The 20,989-nt window shown below is 35.8% G+C and overlaps 1 protein-coding gene across 1 annotated transcript; it reads right to left on the reverse strand.

Annotated features, from left to right (window-relative positions):
• Positions 1-7,539: 7,539 nt before the first annotated feature.
• On the reverse strand, positions 7,540-16,626 carry LOC103717470 (serine/threonine-protein kinase PBS1-like). Its single transcript, XM_008805877.4, has 5 exons — positions 16,230-16,626; positions 15,424-15,629; positions 14,947-15,136; positions 9,281-9,672; positions 7,540-8,525 (listed from the first exon to the last, which is right to left on the reverse strand). The coding sequence occupies exons 1-5, from the start codon at positions 16,348-16,350 to the stop codon at positions 8,049-8,051; spliced, it is 1,386 nt and encodes a 461-aa protein (XP_008804099.2). The 5' UTR covers positions 16,351-16,626; the 3' UTR covers positions 7,540-8,048.
• Positions 16,627-20,989: the final 4,363 nt, after the last annotated feature.

A 20,989-nucleotide genomic window follows, 5' to 3' on the forward strand; every position in this document is an offset into this window, starting at 1 on the left:
AATAACAGTAAAGAACATTCATGGCTTTTGCATTCAGCTGAGCCATTCTTTTATCATGGTCATCCCATTCAGTCTCAGGTTTGAATGAGGTGATGCCATCAACAATTTTTGTTGGTGTGTGAGGTCCATTAATAATAACAGTCCATAAATCATAGTCAAGTGCTTGAATAAAAATTCTCATACGAGCTTTCCAATAAGTAAAATTTGTGCCATTGAAAAGAGATGGTCTACTGGTAGATTGCCCTTCGGCAACAGAGGTTCCCATAGTGGCTGCCATGACCTTTAACTCTTGATTGTTAAATCAAAAAATTTATGTGAGTACCAGGCTCTGATACCACTTGTTGCCCAGAGGTGCAGCCCAAGAGGGGGGGTGAATTGGGTCTCTTTAAAAAATAGTTAAAGTTAAAACGTGAAGAGAGTATGAGTTACTTTTATCTTAAAGATTCAGCAGTGGAAATAAGAATGCACAAATATGACAGTGAATAAAGTTATGAGAACTGTCAGGAATATGCAGAGGAAAGGAAGAGAAGAAGCACAATCACAAATACCAAGATTTATAGAGGTTCGGTGCACTCCCAGCACCTACGTCCACTCCTCAAGCCTAGCTTGAGATTTCACTATAACCCAGCAGATTACAGCCTAATTGTTTTCCGGGCTCACAATCAAAACCCAGTTGGTTTTTCCAGGCAATCAACCGAAAACCTTTTGTTTTCCGGGATCACAAACAATCCAGTTGGTTTTCAGACAAACCAACCAAAAACTTTACACCGTTTGTTTTTCCGGGCTCACAAATAACCCAGTTGGTTTTCAGATAAACCAACCAGAAACTTTTTTCTTGCTGAATATTCCCTATTCAACAACTTCCAATCGAGGCTTGGAAGAGCCTTTACAAGTTTCAAATCAATGAAACTATTACAGCAACAATTAATCCAACTAAAAGAATGTTGTAACTAGAAAACTCAAAGCTTCAGAATATAATGAGTAATTTAATGAAAATAAAAGCTGAAGCCGATGAAGAAGTTGGCTGTGGAAAGATGTTCCAATGTCCGAACAGCAGCTCTTCACAATGCAGTGAGAATCTTCGACTGATTTCCTCACAGGAGAAAGTTTTAGATTCAGTGCCGGTGAGGATGATGAACTGTTAATCTTTTCTTTTCTTTTTCTCAGTGGAAACCTTTTTGTTTTCTTATAGAATCTTTTTCCTTTCCTTCTTGTTTCCATTCTGAGGTTCCCTCGTATTTATAGACAAATTCTTTGGCGTTCTGATGAGAATCTTTTTTTGTTACAGAAGAAGACAAAAGTCGTTCACAGCTTTCCGTTGTGGTCCCAGCAGTACAAGGGTCGACTCATGTAGCTCAGAGGTCGACTCATGTTCATTCTAGATCGGTACTTCAAATAGTCGAGAAGGCTTTTGCTGTGTCATCCTCAAAGGGTCGACTCTTAATTCTTAAGGGTCGGCTCATCTTAATCAGGAGTCGCCTCTTCAAATACAAGGGTCGGCTCATCTTCATTAGGAGTCGCTTCTTTAAACACAAGGGTCGGCTCATCTTTAGTTTTTCGGCCGGCGCTGAGATTGAGCAGGGGACGACTCTTCAAACGCAAGGGTCGACTCTTCAATTTCGGGGGTCGACTCATTTTTAACAAGGGTCGACTCTTCAAGCTTTTCTCAGACGGTAAAAACTTTTTGTTTACTTTAAACTACACAAGGGTCGACTCATGTTTTGCAGGGGTCGAATCTTTGACTGTGTTCCTTGAATAAAACTTATCAAAATCAACTTAAACTTGTCCTTTTTGCTTAGAAGTTGACTCAAGTCTTTCAAACAGAAAACTTTAGACTTTTTTCTGATCTTCATGGACTAGATTAAGATCATTTTCTTTTAGAACATGTCCAATGAGATATTTACGAAGAACTTATGATTTTGCATTGCTTCATTCCTTCTGATTTTTCTTGACTTATAAATCTTCACAATTAGACCAATGTCATTAGTACACAACATGATCTCAAGTGTTTTGTAATCATCAAAATTCATCCTTTAGGGTTGAGATACTTGTTGCAAGGGCATGCTCTAGTCTTTTGTTTGTGAATGTCAAATGGAACATCTGTTGCATGGATTTTATGAATCGTGCATTGAACCTATGATATTTGCTTTTCTTAATATATTTTGTTTGGTTACTTTTAACTAATGTTGTTGTTACAGATATTTTGATTAATATTTGATAAATTAGTAAGTATATATGTTATAGTTAAGAAAATATCATGCAATGAATAGCTGTGCTTGGAATGGTTATTTTGCAGTAGGAAGCATTTAGATCATTCTATAATCATATTAAAATGAGATATGAGTCTTCCAAATCTGATAGGAAGCACTTAAATCATTGTTGTATGTTGACAGGATGGTGATATAGTATCTATTAGCTATAACTCAGACTCATCTGATGAGTTTAATTCTGATTCGAATGATGAGTCACTAAAGATGTTACTTATTATCGACAATAGTAGGCATTATATATGAGAAGTACTTATGTAAGCAACCATGTAAAACATCTCCCTTGACAAGGCATTATCTATCTTCCAGATAGATGTTATGATTTCTTCAAAATAGATGCACATATATTTATGAATTTTTGCAATTTATTGAAGGAGACACAACTCTTGGAAATTTTAAATTTTTTATCTATAAAGGATCATGTTGCAATATTTTGATGATGATATCTCATAATGAGCAAAATCAAGTTATAGTAAAAAGATTTCAATACTCCGGAGAAACCATATCTTGAGACTTCAATAAAGTTCTTCAATAAATATGCATGTTTGGCAAGGAGTTAATTGTTCCTCCTGCTTCCGATACAACTCCTCTTGACTTTCGATTTAATCCTAAATATTATCCATATTTTAAGGCACTTCATTTTTAACCAACAACTTCATAAATTTTGTTATATAATCTCGATAATATTTTGTGCTTTTATCCTTTAAAGAATTGTATTGGAGCTATAGATGGGACACATATGTATCACTAAGGAGCAAATTCCATATCGTGGAAAGAGGATACATCCAACACAAGATATCATTGATGCTTGTGCATTCAATATGCGCTTGTGTGTGTGTGTGTGTGTGTGTGTGTGTGTGTGTGTGTCTTGAAGAGGATGAGAAGGAACTCGAAATGATTCTACAATTTTCTGGAGTGCCTAACAAACCTAGAATGCAAATTTCCATTACTCCCTGAACGTAATACGATATTAACTTTTATTAGTTTTCTTGATAAAATATAAGAATGATGTAAAAAAGTGATTTATATATTCTTGAAATAAGGAAATGGTATCTTGTTGATTTAGGATACCCCAACATGCCAGGTTTTCTATCACCATATCATGGAGCAAGATATTATATAAGTGACTATAGGAGCACAATGAAAACTTACTAAAATGGAGGAGCTATTTAACTATAGACACTCGACCATGTGCCAAGTTATTGAGCGTTGCCCAATTCTCGATGTTATATTGTAACCGCATGTTGTGCTATACATAATTTTATCAAAAATGCATTCTACAAGAGATTGTTAATTTGAGAAATATGAGAGTGGGTAGATAATTATGTATAACCTCAACAAAATAGCACACACAGGAGAGCGTTTAAGTAAAAGCAGCACAAAGGCAAATAGAACAAATGAATGTAGTTCGAGATAACATAATACATAATATATGGCAAAGAGAGAACATGACAAACTAGATAGTATTTGATGTTTCATTTTTTGACAGATGTTTTCACTTTTGTGTGGACATATATCATTACAACACTATTATATTTGCAAAGAATTTTTAGTAGTCACTGACTTTGAATTTAGATTTATTAATCATCTTCTATAAATTTTATATGCATAGTTTTAAATTATAGGTGTTATAGTAGATGAACATATCTTAGAACATAGTAGAGAAATTACAAATATATATAGTTTTTAATTTTTGTTTACCGAAGATGTTTCCATTTTTTTGTTATTAAAAAAACTAACTACCAAACATGTTTCAGCTGTCAAAAATTTTTTAAAAAATAAATTTTCTATTTTTGATTTTTTTTAAAAAGGAAAAGCGATATCGATACCAAGGGCAACCTTAGTCTCCACTCTCAATCGTAACCCTAACCCTAATCCCAATATAACTACTGCTTGGAGGCAAGATATAGAAAGAGAGAAAATGGGAGGGGTGCAACAATGGCTAGAGTGGTAACAAACTCCATGATTATAGTGGATTCGAAAGCTCGAGGTGTATCAATAGCTATGGGAGATGTGAATGGAAAGCGAAGGAGACAGCTTGATTAAAAAAAGATAGGATTGAATGGTAAGTGATGGTATACTAGTGAAGAAGAGATTCATGTAAAAAGAGAACAGATGGTAGTATATTAGCACAAGGCTCAAGAAGAATGCAAAGGGCCAAGGGCTTCTCATGCAAGACATGGGAACAAAAATATTAGATTTCACCAAGTCTCTTTTCCATAGTATTGATGCTTTTCTAGGTATTATAAACTGGTTAAAACTTTATCTAAACATATATTTGGAAATATATTCAGTTGTGGTTTGACATAAACATGGAATTTACTACTCTTCCATGAAAAAACAAGAAAACTGAGATTATCCTAATAGACCCTTAGCATATTCGAATATTGTGGATAAACTAAGATTGTTTGACAATCAATGACCAGTACCTATGCATTCTTAACTTTCTACTTGTTTCACATGGCAATATTTTCTAAGTTTGCTCCACAGCATATTGATACAGTAAGGATCCATGCAGGCATGTATTTAGTTTCACATCAATTATATACATAGTAGATTTTGAATACTTATATAAAGCCAAAGAATGCAAACAACACTTTCTAACTAATCTTTTTGGATGAGGTCATGAATACTTACAAATAGTATCAGAACGAAATCCATGACCTAGGTAGACTAGGAATACTGCGGCACGAGCCTATTTAGGATGGAACATGAGCTGATCATGGTTGGTTGAAATTGATTGAATTTGTATTTTTAACCTAGCAAGAATTCAAAAACTTAAACAAAGAGAGATTGTGTAAGGACGTGTGTAGTTGTGTATAGAGTCCCATATTGGTCATCCAATGGCTAGATCTTGAATGCCCGTACAGGGCCGCCAAAGAACCTGTATAACACCTTTTAGCTAATCTTTTGGATAAAAATCCTCAGTTGTTATGGATTTTTGTACCGACATAATAAATAACCAACCGGTTTGTATGCCATATTGTACAACAGACTCTTAAATTGTTCATTTCAAAATATTGATAGGGATGAGTCTTACAAATCAAATGTTAAGTGGGATTTTCACCGATATTAACTATATCACTAACATAAATTAGTAGAATAATGTGACCATATGCTAATGTATAAAACCAGATCATCTCCATTTCGTACCTGAACTATAGAGGGCCGGTGTTTGGCTATCCATGATTGGCATGACGATCGACCACACTATGGCATGGGGCAGAATATCGTGCCAATCACGGATGGTCTTGCTTGGAGAACCAGCCCTTTCCGGTTTAGATACGAACCTAACTCAAATCCACACTTGAGAATTAAAACAAGCTTGGAATTTCTCAAACTAGGCATGAGGGATATATTTCATACTATAGACAGATAAAAAGGTAAATATACATAACCAGATGGAACTAAAGGGGCCTGAGTGTGACTGCACATAAGCTCCTCTTGAAATTCATTAGTAGGCAGAGGGGAAAAAAAGAAAAAAAGAGATGCACCAAAGTCATCTTGTGGCATGTCTGCTGTCTCCTCATACTTGATGCAATATTCCTGACTGAAGTTTCGAAAAATCGAATGAGCTTTGGGGCGGAGTCATTCGAATCGATCCTAATTTTATAGACCCTTTTACAACTGATAGGGCTTCTATCAAAAGAAGAGAAATGGATAATGAATTCCCAAGTAGCAGTATGCTTCCTCCAAGATAACTTGTATCTCATGGCAGCAACTCAGCTCTTAATTACTATGAAAGGATGCAGAAAATATGAAATTTTGAACAAGATAAACTGACAAATAATACACTCAAAAAAACTGCTTACGCCGACTCAATGGATATAGATTACAAAACTCTGCACGGTGGAAATGCAGAATAAGCGTATGACAAGAACCTGGTCAGTCATGAAGCTACATCAATGTCTTGTAGAGAGGGATGCTGCAGAAAAGGTTTGGAGTCCTTATACATAAAAAGACTAGGAGAAAAAGATCGACAACAGATAGATAAATTTTTCACAATAAGATCATAGCATCAGCAGCCATTGCTTTCAATATTATAGAAAGACCAGAAAAGAAAGGGAACAGGTCAAGAAAAAGGAGGTCAATAATAGTGGATAGATAAGGAGCCGCATTCAAGAATAATCAAGCATAAGATGCACACAAAAAAATATATATTGTAGCTTACCAGAAAAGAAAAATATATTGTGGGAAAATAGATGTTGTGCAGTAAGATCATAACTCCAACAAGGACACTCAGGGCTGTATCCAAGGAAGAAGAAACCATAGACCATTTCCCTTCATGTAATGGTAGAAAACTTCAACTTTATGACGAAAATGGCGATGTATATTGTATGAGGGCGACATAGGAATACGACTCTTAATAAGAAAATACACCTAATGGCATTGGTGGAGGTACAAGACTTAAGTAAACAACATGGAGAACTGCATCAACCTAACACTACTTTGAAAAACAAAAACTGAAAGAAAATACAGAGCAATTACGTGTTATGTTAGGTTAGGGTTTGCACTCAGCAACACCATGTTACCAATGTGCATGAGGGTAAGAATGATGACATGAGCTAGTTTCATTGGCGAGAAAACGCCAAGACACAAGAGAGATACCTGCCACTGATTTGGGATTGGAAGAGCATGACTGTGGCATCAAACTGAACTCCAACCATGATAATAAAGTCTCGATAAGTCATCTTAGAGGGATTTTACTTAAAGTAAATGAATGTTAACTAAAAGAAGAACAATTGCCCATTGAAAAATGATATTGTTTCCATTCAAATGGGAATAGAACCGCCAACATCAAATGATCAGCTTGACTGCTTAGCTAGTATTTCAGTAAGCCTAGGCAGACTATTTTATCCTTGTATTGAAATTACTAAGTTCTATATATTCACCCCCCCCCCCCCCCCCCCCCAACAAAAAAAAAAAAAAAAAACCCAAATAATATTTAAAAAAAAAAAACAGAAACAAGTTCAGTATAGTTAATTCAGATTAAAATGATCTCAAGCACATGATTGCCCTCTTAACTCCCACTAAACATACCATATGGACACCAAAGAACAATTAAAACTTTTAATTTGCATCATGGCATCTTTATTCTTCATGTAGCAAATGATGTGAGTCAAGTGTGACATTTGTGTTTAATTTTTTTCCCGGAAAGATAAAATTTGGGAGATTGAAAAGCAAAATATTGCAGATCACCAAGCCAACCACATTCCAGGTAACCACCACTATTCATATCTTCATTTTCCATACTGAGTGGAAAAAAAAAAAGTTTTATTCAAAAGTGTTTGTGTTTGGAATTTAAAATGCATAAATAATATTTCAATAACCGCGATAGCATTATAAAATATTAATGTATGTTGATCATAATGTGTTTCTCTTTCATCCACAGATGCACCTTCCATGCTTCAACCTCAGGAAACTTGGAGTCCCAATTAGTTCTTTTACTAATGTGGAAATGTAGGAACCTTTTCATATCATGGGAGGTCGAATGAACACTCAGGAGTAACAGTGGAAGAAAGTACTCAACATAGCTCATCTTCCACATAACTTTTTAGACTTCTAAAAAGCACAAGAGTCTCAGTGACCAACTGTAAGGACCACTGCATCCTTTCCTGCCTCTAATATTAGACACTCAACTCGGCTACCTCCCTCCATGTAGAAGATGTAATTGAGAAGAGGGGGAAGGGAAGAAGCAGCTAAAATGTCAATATCTCCTTCTGTAAGATCTCACTTCTCTTGTACATAAAAAAAGGGAAGAGAAGTGAATACCTACCACTATCAATTAGCATTTGAAGCACCTTGTTGATTACCATTAGTGCGTATCTTCTCTCGCCAATTCTCTCCCCACAATTTCGCCTCTGCCACTGCTCGCTCCCGATCAAAATCCTTGTTCAAGGTCCCAACAACCACCCTTGGAGCATCCTCTCTTTCTTCTACAAATTTCTGGCCAGACCCTCCACCTTCCTCATTCTTCGCCAGTACTTTTCCACATCCTCCTTGATGGCTTCTTTCATGATGTTCCCTGCCAGATCTGTTGTTAGAGACATGCAATGCATTAGGGTCATAAGCCTGGGATGCCAGGTAAGAAAGAGCAGTGACAACATCCGCGATAAGAGGACGGGAGGCAGCTTGTTCTTGGATGCACATGGATGCCACTGCAAGGGCTTGGTAGATCCCCCGCATAGGGTACCGTCCTTGCAGCTTTGGGTCAGCTAGTTTTGGGAGCTTTCTTCGATCATTGAACATGAGCCTTGCCTGTGAAGATACAAATACTAGTGAACTACTTTAATCTCAAGTGTGAACATCATACATTACTTGGACACTAATCTAAGAATATATATTCAAATGATATATTGAGAAGCACACTCAGCTTATTTTATGATGGTGTCGTAAAGCTTCACTTATTTCCTTAAAAACATAGAACATACAAAATTCAGATTATATTTTCACCCCAAAGAACCAGATGATTAATTTGCAGTTCCTTACACATTGCTCAGCTCTGCATCACTTACGCCACCTGTGGACAATTGCTAAAGCAGTATGCACCTTTTACAAATTGTAGGGCAGACATTTAAGGTATCAAAATCACATTAGAGTCAAATTTTTCCTCTTATGCTGTTGGATTAATAGTCAATTCTAAGTGTCAAATATGGATGCAAATATTTATGCATATTTGAATTTTCCCTCTTTACTTTCTTAAGAGATATGCTCAAGTGACAACTATGTATTAATAGAAATATGTGAAACTAGGTAAAATTGGAGTTATATGTATGGAAAAGATGAGTTGCTCTTTATGCAAATTTGCATTAATATTTTCATTGTATCAGTGGAATGATGAGATACAGGCCCCAAAGAGTACAAACCAAATTAGTCCTTTTTTCAACAATTGCCTGAAAATTGTAATTAGAAATTCCCAGACTATGAGATGGAGTCTGAAAAGTGAAAATATAGCATTCATTAGTTTGAAATTCGAAACCAAATCATAACTATAAGAAGATAAAAATGCTTACCCATGAAACAAGATTCTGTTCTCCATGTGGTCTAGTGCTATCAATGGCCCTCCGTCCGGTGATCAGCTCCAAAAGTACAACACCAAAACTGTATACATCAGACTTAACTGTTAATTGTCCAGTCATAGCATACTCTGGGGCACAATACCCATAGGTACCCATCACTCTCGTTGATACATGAGATTTATCGCCAACTGGGCCAAGTTTTGCGAGCCCAAAATCTGAGAGCTTTGGGTGAAAACCCTCATCCAGTAGAATGTTGGATGATTTGAAGTCTCTATAAATAACAGGGGGATTTGCCTTATCATGGAGATACTCCAACCCTTTGGCTGCACCTGTAGCAATCCTCATTCTCGTATTCCAGTCTAGTGGTTCCTTGTCAGGCGGCAGGTCTGTAATCATCCAACAGCTCCAATTACCAGAGTACTAGATTATTTGATCTTTTGAAAATGAGAAGCCTTTTGTTACAATTTAAGCAGAAGATAATATATTTTACTACTTGATCATAAACAATAAGATATAGTATATTGTCTGCTATGCATCCACATAGTATAGCAGCATCCTCATTCGTGAGGAACTGTGAATGCATCAAGAAGTTTGGCGACAACGCAAGACACTACTAAAATCTGAATTTCAAGCACATGTGATACTGCAAGCTTCATGAGAAACTAGATTTTGATGGACATGTTATGTATCATCAAGTGCAAATTCTTGGTTGATTCAGGTTATGTGGTCCACCAACAGATAAGCATCATTATTGTCCTCCTCTTGGAGCCAGTCAATAGCCTTGCTTGGTCACATCTAGAAATCCAGATAAGGCGTGTTCCTAAAGATCCTCTTTATCCAATATTTTCTTGCAAAAACTGGATATGATTTGTCACTAAATCATCAGATTCATGTGTTGTTACTTAAGATACAAATTATAAAGATGTCACCAAAGAATACCACAAGGAATTGTTACACTAGGGAAGTAAAAGATCTGTTCAAGTTTGATTTAACCAAACTTGCGGTCGATGATATCTTTCTTTTTTCTTCCAATTACTAAAACAATAGCAGCAATCCAAAACTGAGGAAATAATTCAAATCATAGAAAAAAGAAAGCCAGAAACCCCTCTACTCATATGGCACACATCAGGGTTCCTAGTGGATATCTCCCATAGCTGATTAAAACCAGGACTTTCAACACATAGACGGGGCTAGACTCTAGGTCCCTCACTTAAATCCAAACTCAAAATTAAAAGATTCCATGAATCTTCCTTGCAGTCTGGAAAATTTTCATGGTAAAATATGATAGTAAGCCCTTTTAAAAGAGACCGAGCGGATTATACTTGTGAAAAACATAAAGCTCATTCTGAATTCACATTGAAACTCATGTCACAACTACAGCAAAATCAAATGATTCTTTACAAACAAATTTCAAAGTTATCTCAGATAGTCCCTTTAGACAATGTAATTTTTGATGGTCAAATTCTTTAAGAAAAAAGTTTGAAGATATCAAGTATCAAAATTTATTTGACGAACATAAACATGTATAGCAAGACAATAGCTCCACCTTTTGCTGTCTTAAAATCATAAAGGATCCAGATCGATTCCAACATATTGTTTCATATCTTAAATTAAGAAAAAAAATATTCACCTTCATTTCCATAAAAAAATGTTGCTGTAAAGGTGATTTTCTCATATAACGAATTCATTGAGAAGTTTAGAGCAAGATGAAGAGCACACACATGAATGCTTTTAGAAAATCATATGATAGAAAATAAGAGAAGGTGTTTCCTAGTGATGGATGAAAATCATGTTGAATCTGTTATGTATTGGAGATGTTTGAAGATAATTACGTTGGAATATTACTCAGCAAACAAGGTAGCTACAGAGGAAGCGAGAACAAATTGAGATAAGCTTTAAGAAGCCAATTTTACTCGTTAATTGGCATATGCTCTCAAATCACTGGTTCTTTAAGTTCCCATAAGATGCCCTTGGGTGCACGTGCAGATGATATAGAGTCGGTTGCTATGAATAAGGGTGAACACTAGCGAAGAAACAGAAGGAAATTCCAACTGGAAAAAGGTTCAAATCAGTTTACAATGCAGGTAGCGTAAAAGCTATGCAAACATTTATAAACTAAAGGATATTGTTTGATTTGAGGAACAAGAAATTCCTCAAGCATATTACTTCACAACCTTAGATCTATCAAATAAAAATGGTTTATGTATATGACTCAAACAGGATGAAATCAGAATGGATGAATTAAAGGTGTCACTAAAGTGTCAGATAGTCATTAATAGCACTTGAGCAAAAAATGTGTAAGCCAACAAAGAGGACATATGAGCATAATGAGTGTGAGCTAAAAAAGTTAAGGTTAAGGTGTACTACAATGACTGACAAATCAAAAATATGTGAAATGGAGGACATTTTAGAGTATTACATCAAATAAGGTGTTTGAGATTTAATATAAAGATAGATGGAAATGTTTGCTCTAGGTTATCAGCACCAGGGTCAGGGAGAGAGTTTTCTGTCTGGTTAGTCCAAAGAAGAGATCAAAGAAGACTTGGATGAACAAAGTGCAAAGAGATTTGGAAGAGGAAGGAAAAAAAAAAAAAAAGAACAAATTATATGTAAGAAAATTTGGCATCGCATACAAACAAAATGAAACAGTACATGTCGTGCAAAAAAGGCTTATATGTTAATAATGTCTACGTTCAAGAATGAAATATAAATCACAAGATTAAAATGTAAGCCTTTGTTGCACAAATTAGTGGAAAAGATACAATTAATGCATTATATTTTGGTCAATCCAGAGATTCATATCCCAATGGCATGGGCACGTCCGGACAGTATTGTAACATTCCAAATGAAGGAACAGTACCCAAATGGATCAGGATGTTTTGGCTATCTCGATTGTTACCGGTCAGGATATCAGGGACACTAGATTGGTCGCTCGATACCAACTGGGAGAGTGGGTCTCACTAGGGAAAGAGAGAGAGAAAAGGAAAAAATGTTGTCTCGATACCTTATTGGGATGCCTTCCATCCCAAGTGTCAAGACAAAGGCATCCCTTTAGCATACCGACCGGGATGGGTATTGGTACCTTGACTTGAATCCTATTGGTCAATCATAATAAATACTGGTACCAAAACTTGAATCCTTTGGACAATCATTATAATCATCCTGCAGTCTGCTGCGTATCAGACCATGAACCCAAATACTTGCAGAAGAAACATCAATTTGCACAAACATGTGATAAATTATGCATGGATATGTATATGTACACTAATATAAAGTAAGCAAGGCCACAACCACCTCTGGTAGCACGACAGAGGGGATTTCTAGTATATCTCCGAAAAGTTTTGAAAAGATGGACCTTAATTCAATGATGCTGTCAATTCCTACCTATTATAAATTGACACTAATAACCAACTGGAAACATACAATAGGACTGCATGATCCAGTTAAAGCAAAGACAAACATGCATTTATCATATGGCAGACAAATTTATACACTGCCTACAAGTAATCAGAAATAAGGAGTGCCTTTTTGGTGAAAAGAGAACCTAGATCCTAGAGAATGTAGCTCTATAGTCTAACAGGCTCAATTTGATGCCTGCACAGGGGTGGAGACAGGGGTCCTGGGGGACTATGTCCCCCATAAGGTTCAAAACTGCCCTGCTTCTAAAACATGCCACAGCTTCTTAGTTACATTCCTCTACCCAACCACTTCAATCCACCACCAACCACCTTAGACGCACAAAAAAAAAGAGCAAGAAAGGAAAAAAGAGGCAACACTAGTCCCATGGCCCCTCACCATCCAGTACTCCTGCTAAGATTGCTTCCCCGCTCAACAAATAACATTCACATCCAATTCAAAATCAAGTACCTCTTCTTTATTAAATTCTTTGAGCGTGCCATCGCATGGCCACTTACTAGAGTGCGATGATCTGAACGAAAATTGCTTCCATTGAACTATTAAAAGAGAGTAATTAAACTCCTGCAATAAGTAATAGATTCTCTTTGGTCTAGAAATAAGGACAAATTTGGTCAAGCATGGATGTGAAGGAGAATAACAGGTTATTGGCAGTTGTTATAGGAGAGAGATTATTCTCTCATTTACATCATTTATTTATTCTTTCCCTATTAAACTTAAGCACTGCTACTGTATTTGTTTAATGCAGTGGGCTCTCTACATCTGTATACACATTTACACAGAGACCACATATAATTTACTCTTGGCACGTTACTTAAATCACTTTTAACATATATCTCTCATTTTATCATACTAATTCTTTATGTTTTCTCTCTTTAATAGGGCTTTGTTTTTCTTTTTGTATTTGTTTTTATAATTTTATTTTTTATAACTTGTATGCATATATAATCTTAGCAATATCATAAACAAATCACTTACATAGATAATTATCCTGAGAGATATTCATGCTAACATTACTTATTTGTTGACTTTGGCAAAAATATGTGAGATTTGTTGTTTTATTTTCTTTACTATCATAAAGTTTAGTAATGCAAAGGGTTGAAAAACCAAAAGAATTAAAAAAAAAAAAAACACCTGCAAATTTGTGATAGCTTTTTTATAAAAAAAAAGGCTATGTCAATCACTAATATTTGAAATAGATTGGACTAGAATTTATTGCATATTTTTCATAATCTACTATGTTTGCCAACCCACCACCCACAGAGAGAGAGAGAGAGAGAGAGAGAGAGAGAGAGATCCGAGCCCTGCCCTTGTGCCTGACCTCCATATTTCAAGTATACACTATCTAATCTTTCTGTTTACACAAAAGATAGTGCAACATGATTAGATATATAAAACATCCCCTTCAAATTAAAGAGTTAAACTGCATTAACTTCAAATCAGTCAGTAGCTGTTCAATCTGTTATCCAAATCCTCCTGCTTAGCAGCAAGAATAAGAACTTAAAAGTGTCTCTAGATGAAAACTGACTGGGCTCATATATGTGCAATGTCATGTATCACAGGTGCATAGAGATTAGTGATTTGGTCGTGCACAGATGCCTGACAAAGAGAAAGAAATGGGTAAATCCTAAAAAATATCTGAACTCGGACACACAAACTTATATCACGATGAATTTTGTTGCCTCCAACATGATACAGCATTTTATAACATGCCTTTGAGCTGAGTCCAATTCTCTTAATTTTATCTAATATGCATAACTTTTAAAGAAAAGAAGAGACCCTGGGTCATCATGTAGGCAAGGAAAACTCCTAAATGTCTATAAACTGACAAAATGATGTTAGGGGTTTGGAGACTCTCTCAGCTATTGCGTAACTTCTTTGTCATCTCTTTTTGATTGCACAAAAGACCAAAAAACTTGATATCAGAAAGCCACAAAAGCATGATTCAATCATGAGATGACAATATATTTATAGTTTAGGAACTAGATATTTAGCCTTTTGTTCGTAATCTTCAAAATTGTAACACTGAACAAATTAAAAAAGAATAATAAGAATTTGAAAATAAATTTTAAAAAAAAAAGAGTGCTGTCCAAGAGAATACCAAAAAATATGCATGAAGATATATTTTATTCCACATGGTTGTACTCAACCAACTTCTAGCTTCTTAGGTGCCGGATAGAGGAAGATTAATAACTTTTGAACTAAGCGAAGAAATTTAAACACAAATGCAAGTCTAGAGACCATACCAAATAAATGATCTTCCAAAGATCCCAAGGGCATAAATTCATATACAAGAAGGCGTTGATCTCCATCAGCACAGTAACCAATTAAATTTACAAGATTAGGGTGATGCAATAAGCTGAGCATGAGAACCTCGACAAGAAATTCTCTGTTCCCCTGAAGTCCATTTTTATCCAACTGTTTCACAGCTACAACCTGATGGTATAAGTATGCACACCCATCATTAAATGTATCAATCTAATTCCATCTTGCAGAATCATAAAAAAAATTTGACATGTGCACATACAAAATCCTTTTCCAATGTCTATATGCATTTTCTATTTGCTTATAGATTTTGATACCAAATAAAGCAAATACAAACAAAATCCTTTCAATTGCAAAATCCTTTCTATTTGCTTATAGATCTTGACATGTGCGCATATAAAATCCTTTCAATTGCAAGAAACAAAATGAAAGCTTCTTATGTTAAAGATGATGATGACCTTGCCAATGCTCTCTATGTACCCCTTGTAGACCCTGCCAAATCCCCCTTCCCCTATAAGGCACTCAGGTCTGAAATTCTCCGTGGCAGCAGCAAGCTCCCGAAAAGTGAACGTCTGTGCCTCAATAGTAACATCAGACCCATCCTTCCGATTCTGTGTTTCCCTTTCTGATTCTGAGTTGTTTTTAGACCTCAGACTATCAGCAACTGTAAATCCATTAAACATTAAAAGAACATAAGCTAAATTGTGCCGGAAGTAAAATCTCATTCAACAGTTTTAGCATTCTAAGACCTTAAAGAAAAATTCTCAACTCCATTATAGATCAGAGGGAGGGGAGAAAACAATTAAATCTACACCAAACAAACCTGGAAGTAGATAACTGTTTCCTCCAACACCCATAAAATTTGTTACTTATACCAGCCAACAAAAAAGATTAGAACTTTGAAACATTTGAAAGTTGACTGTATAAAAGTCATAGCTTATACAAGCCAACAAAAAAACAAAACTTTAAAACGGTTTCTAAAATTCCTCCCATTCAGTCATTCAAATAAGATCAAAGATCAAGAGAGTAATCAAAATTTGTGTGAATTTTTTTCAAAAAGACAAATCTTTGCGGTTCTTCCTTCTCTAGTGATCCATCGTAAAAAACAACCCACGGCTAACCAAATCATAGTTTGAGAAAATTTCGGCGCCCCAGATCAAAGTACAACGAAAATCCATTAATTTTACGATCCCAGATATCCAGATTGGATCCAACCATAGAAAAATTCAATTACAAAAAAAAAAAAAAAAACGCTCCAACTAACCCCAAGATACTCGGTCCACACGGGGAGGGACCATGGGCTGCTCCTCCCTTTTATCGTCCCTCCCGTCCCCGGTGTCCAATACCCCCCCATCGCTCGAATCGAAGCAGGGGAAACAACCCATCAACCTGAGCAACCTAAGCTCGAGGGAAAACCCCTAAATATCGGATTTTTCCATCCAAGCTTCTCCCTCCTCGCCCATTTTCTCCACTAAATAGACTCTGCGCATCAAAGTTTATCGCTTTTTTTCCACCGCCGCCGATCCAATCCAAGTTATTCGAAGGAATGGATAGGCAAAAGAAAGGGGAGGGAGGAGGGAGGAGGCGGGGGTGAAGCGCTTGGCTTCGGAACGAGGTGAACAGTGGGAGGGAATGTATATAAAGACGGCAAGATTTTTGCCGAATTTAGTGAAATTAATGTGGGCATCCATATGGTGTATCCTTTCCAAATCTGATGCCTAAAAACAAAAAGGATGGGGTATGGATATGCCAAATCTGAGCGAATTACTCGCTTATGTGGTAAAATTAAAAAGAAAGTGGTCGAGACAGCGTTAGACAGCCACCAGCGTCTCCCACGTGCGACACACTCGAGATGCGAAAAGATTGCTATATTCTGCCTTTGCAGCACCTTAAAGCCACTTCTTTAATAATTTGTTAAATCTATGCTATTAATAGTGTGAAAGGCATGAAATTGGACAAGATATGGCCGACTTCGGAACAGTGGAAGCAATTCTCCGTTCTTATCCTGATGCTTTAGTTAGTAAAATCAATTAATATCTCATCTATCAGTAATATACTTTTGCTAGAAAGCTATCTAATCCAATGAGCCCAATGCAAAATAGTTGAAACTAAGACCTATGCGAATTCATTCTTCATTAGAGAATTGGAAGATAAAATATAGAAGAGGTGTGTTGGGGATTTTCTTAACAAATACAAGCATCGTAAGGCCCATAATCTTAATATGAGAGAGGAAGAGAGAGAGAGAGAGAGAGAGAGAGATTATTCTTTTGATCTCTCCAAAAATGTTGTGCTTCTCACATGTAAAACATTAAAATGATTTCTTTCAACGCAAGAAAGATGGTATTGTCCCAAACCATCTGAGCGTGCCGAACCATATCAGCATGGTTCCAATCCTCAGTTCAAAAAATTTAGCGGCAAAGGAGAGGGAGAAAAGGAGGAAAAGGAGAGAGGAAGGGAAAGGGAGAGAAAGGAAAGGAGGCAGAGAGAAAGTTCGAAAGCCCTCATCTTCTCTGTAGCTCCTTCGCATGCCGCAAGGGTTGCGCTTGTTTCAAAATAAAATAGGGGTGGAGCCCTAAATTTTTTTTGAAATTTTTTAAGTTTTTTTGACTTCACTTAAGAATATTTAAAAAAAAAATAGGGCTCCCGCCCCACCCCCCCCCCCCCCCCCCCCCCCCTCTCTCCCCTTCCTTCCTCTCTAGCTCTAGCTTTGTCACTTGGCTCGGAATGCCATAGAAATTATTTTTTTCCGATATGCCGCTCTACAAGCAAGGAGCGCTATGAGCAGAGAGAGAATGAAGTGGGCTTTTGTAATGCCAGAAGTTTTATTTTAATAACAATTATCGATATGCCACTTACTAAGATCATCATTTATAATTAATGCTATCGCGGAAATACTCCCCATGGTATATCCAAAATAAGGGGCTAGAAGATACTTTTTGATCAATAGCTACATAAGCAAATATTACATTTTGCCCATGTTTATTGAAAATTGTATCCGTGGCTACTGTTGTTTTGCTAGTCTGTCTGTCCCTAATAATGAATTCTCACTGACTGTAGCCTATCCTATAGGAATCATTGAATATCATTGAATCAATAGCACTTAGGGTTGAAAACGAATCATATACGGATCGGATATTGATATATCCATATTTGTATCCATACTTTTTAACGAATACGGATATGGATACGGATATTAAACATACATCAAAATTAATATCCATATTTATTTTAAACAGATACAAATATAAATTGGATATTAGTATTAAACGGATATCAAAATTAATATCCATATTTGTTCTAAACAAATACAAATATAAATCAAATATTAAGCATATACATATTTGTTATAAATGGATACGGATACGAATCGGATATTAAATATATCTACATTTTTTTTAATCGAATACGAATATAAAATTAGATACCTTTTTGGATATTAATCAAATTTGAACAAAATTCAAGGATGAAAACTAGCAATAAAGATATGATCATAAAGAAAAGATTCAATTAAAAAAATATAATTTTAAGAAATATTTATCAATAATAAAAACTAATAATTTCATAAAGGATATATCGCTCAAGGTTGCTCATCAGTAAAGTAGATAGGATCTATGGTGTCTCCAAGACATCTCACGATTGTCATCAGTTGCAGTCGTTGGTTGCCATCGTCTGCTGAAAACTAAAAAATAGACGAACCTTCAAAATTCTAGTTGCTTGAAAACGATGAAGAGGAAAAAGGGATAAAATGGAAGAATGAGATATTTGAGCCTTTTAGGCATACAAGGTGATTCAAAAGATTTTATTCGAATCGGGTATCTATATTCAGATTACTATCTTAAGTGACGGTCATCCAATATCTCGGTTGTTTATCTTGGTTCCTTTTAGTTTAGGTTTAGTTAATCACTTAATTGATTTTTTTATTTAATTTAACTTAAACTCCTTCTTTTTACTTACCCTTATTATTTGGATCTCAATCTAGAAAAATCAGGTGTATCTGCATCCATATATGTAACCGGAATATTTTTGAACTGACTATCTGAATCTGTATCCAGATCCGGTCGAACTAAAAAGTAATATCCGAATCCAATCCAAATTGGATACAAAAATGAAAATAATCGGATATAATCCAACCTGCTTTCAACCCAAATAGTACCCCTGTCAGTACGAGAGGTGTACCATATCATACCATCGTATAACCAATATAGATTTCGTTACCGATAGAGCCAACCTTGTTCAAAATGTATATTCAATTTTTTTATTTTTATAACACTATAATCAAAAATAAATCTCATATGCATATCTAAAGCTCATTTTTAATTAACACTATAATCAAGGATAAATCTCCTTTGCATATCTAAAGCTGGACGTGGATATTTTGATTGTCTTGCTTTGCCATGTAACACCATGTAATTGTATCTTCAATAAAATCTGTGCTAATTTATAAAATGTGAGTTTTAAATTATAGAATATTCCATGTAAGATTTCATAATTATTTTTATACCAAAATTCCTTAACTTCAACATTGTAGTTTTATCTGTCTTATTTTCCTTTTTCTCTTTTCCTTGAAGCCATCTACACCACTGATCTAATTTCATGGTATGCAGGCTTCTATACTTTAAATATTCCTAATCTCCCTCTAGATGCACCACCATTTAACTATTATTGTTGCAATCTTTTTGGGTACGCTTCTCATAGGCAACTTGTAATTGTACAGCTTTCTTGTTCTTAGTCCTTCCAACTCTAAGCATCTAATCACATCTTCTCTTTGATAACTTGATTGGTGAATTGCCCTGACTATTTATAGTATTAGTTGATATAAGGTATGAACAGTCAGGTTCCAAATACCAGGAGGCTTCAAATCTTCTTGTGGAGATAAAAGGAGAATGACAAAATCCATATACTCAGATCAACAATAGTTAAGATTGTAACAGTGTTAACTATGCTATTTCATTTTTATGTTTAATGAAAATTTCATATACTAGCACCAGAAATGAGCTTGGCATTAAGATTGCCAACTAGTTTTGAGATTTTCCATAATATTAACATGTTTCAGCTTAAAACAATTGTTTCTTTTTTGAAGTTTTGTAGACATATATATATATATATATATATATATATATATATATATATATATATATATATCAGGGTAGACTTAACAAACAAAAGAAAAATACTGTGAATTCTCTCAAAAAAGAAAAATATGTTATCTTTTATTTATAATGGACCTAGGTTACATCAAATTAGGCCACTTTCCACCAACAAATTAGGCATTGCACACGGATTTATGCATTTGTCAAAAGCCCTCATTGTAAAGTTGACGGCATATGGTTGTTAAGAAAGAGAAAAAAACAAACTTGCCCAAAGTCCTGGTTTCACATAGAAAAAATGTAAAAAGTCGTTCTGCTATGGGTGGTTGATGCCCAAATCCTTCTTGATCATGATCTGACGACTAGGAGGCATAGAGGGTGCAAATCAATCTACTTGGTCCATAATGGTGGAAGACGAAGCACCAATCGGCTGTGGAAAGTTAAGGATCTGCACACAAAGAAGAGAAATATCTGCCAAGATGGCTCCATCGGGTCTCATCTAATGCTTAAGTTAGGCAAGGCTTTAAAATAATAACAAGCAATAGCAAGAGAATAAAAATCATTAGAGTAGAATGATTTTTTTGGATTATTAGGCCTTGAGTGCCTTGCATAAAGTGTTCAATCTGGAATGCTCGACCTGAAGGTTAGCCTTGGCCTTTAGGAGATCAGCCGTTGGGAGCTCAACTAACAAAGACTCAACCATTGGAGGCTCGACCATCAAGAGCTGGGCCATAGGAGGCTCTGTCTAGGAGTGCTCGGCTCGGGGGCTCGGCCTAAAGTGCTTAGCCTAGAGTACTTGACCTTAGAGCTTAACCTAGAGTTCTCGACATGGAAGTTCGGCTAGGAGGCCTGGATTGCTCGACCTTAGAGCTTAGCCTAGAGTTCTTGATGTGGGAGTTCGGCTAGGAGTGCTTAACCTAGAGTACTCAACCACAGA

The sequence above is a fragment of the Phoenix dactylifera genome, chromosome 9 (genome assembly GCF_009389715.1).
Source record: "Phoenix dactylifera cultivar Barhee BC4 chromosome 9, palm_55x_up_171113_PBpolish2nd_filt_p, whole genome shotgun sequence".
NCBI lineage: Eukaryota > Viridiplantae > Streptophyta > Magnoliopsida > Arecales > Arecaceae > Phoenix > Phoenix dactylifera.

Excerpts from the sequence above, each read along its gene's own strand:
- LOC103717470 (XM_008805877.4), bottom strand. The coding sequence starts at position 16,350 with ATGGGTTGTTTCCCCTGCTTCGATTCGAGCGATGGGGGGGTATTGGAC. Across the intron at positions 15,630-16,229 it reads TGTGGACCGAGTATCTTGGG|TTGCTGATAGTCTGAGGTCT; the intron begins GTTAGTTGGAGC and ends ATGGATTTACAG. Across the intron at positions 8,526-9,280 it reads AACAGAATCTTGTTTCATGG|GCAAGGCTCATGTTCAATGA; the intron begins GTAAGCATTTTT and ends GTATCTTCACAG.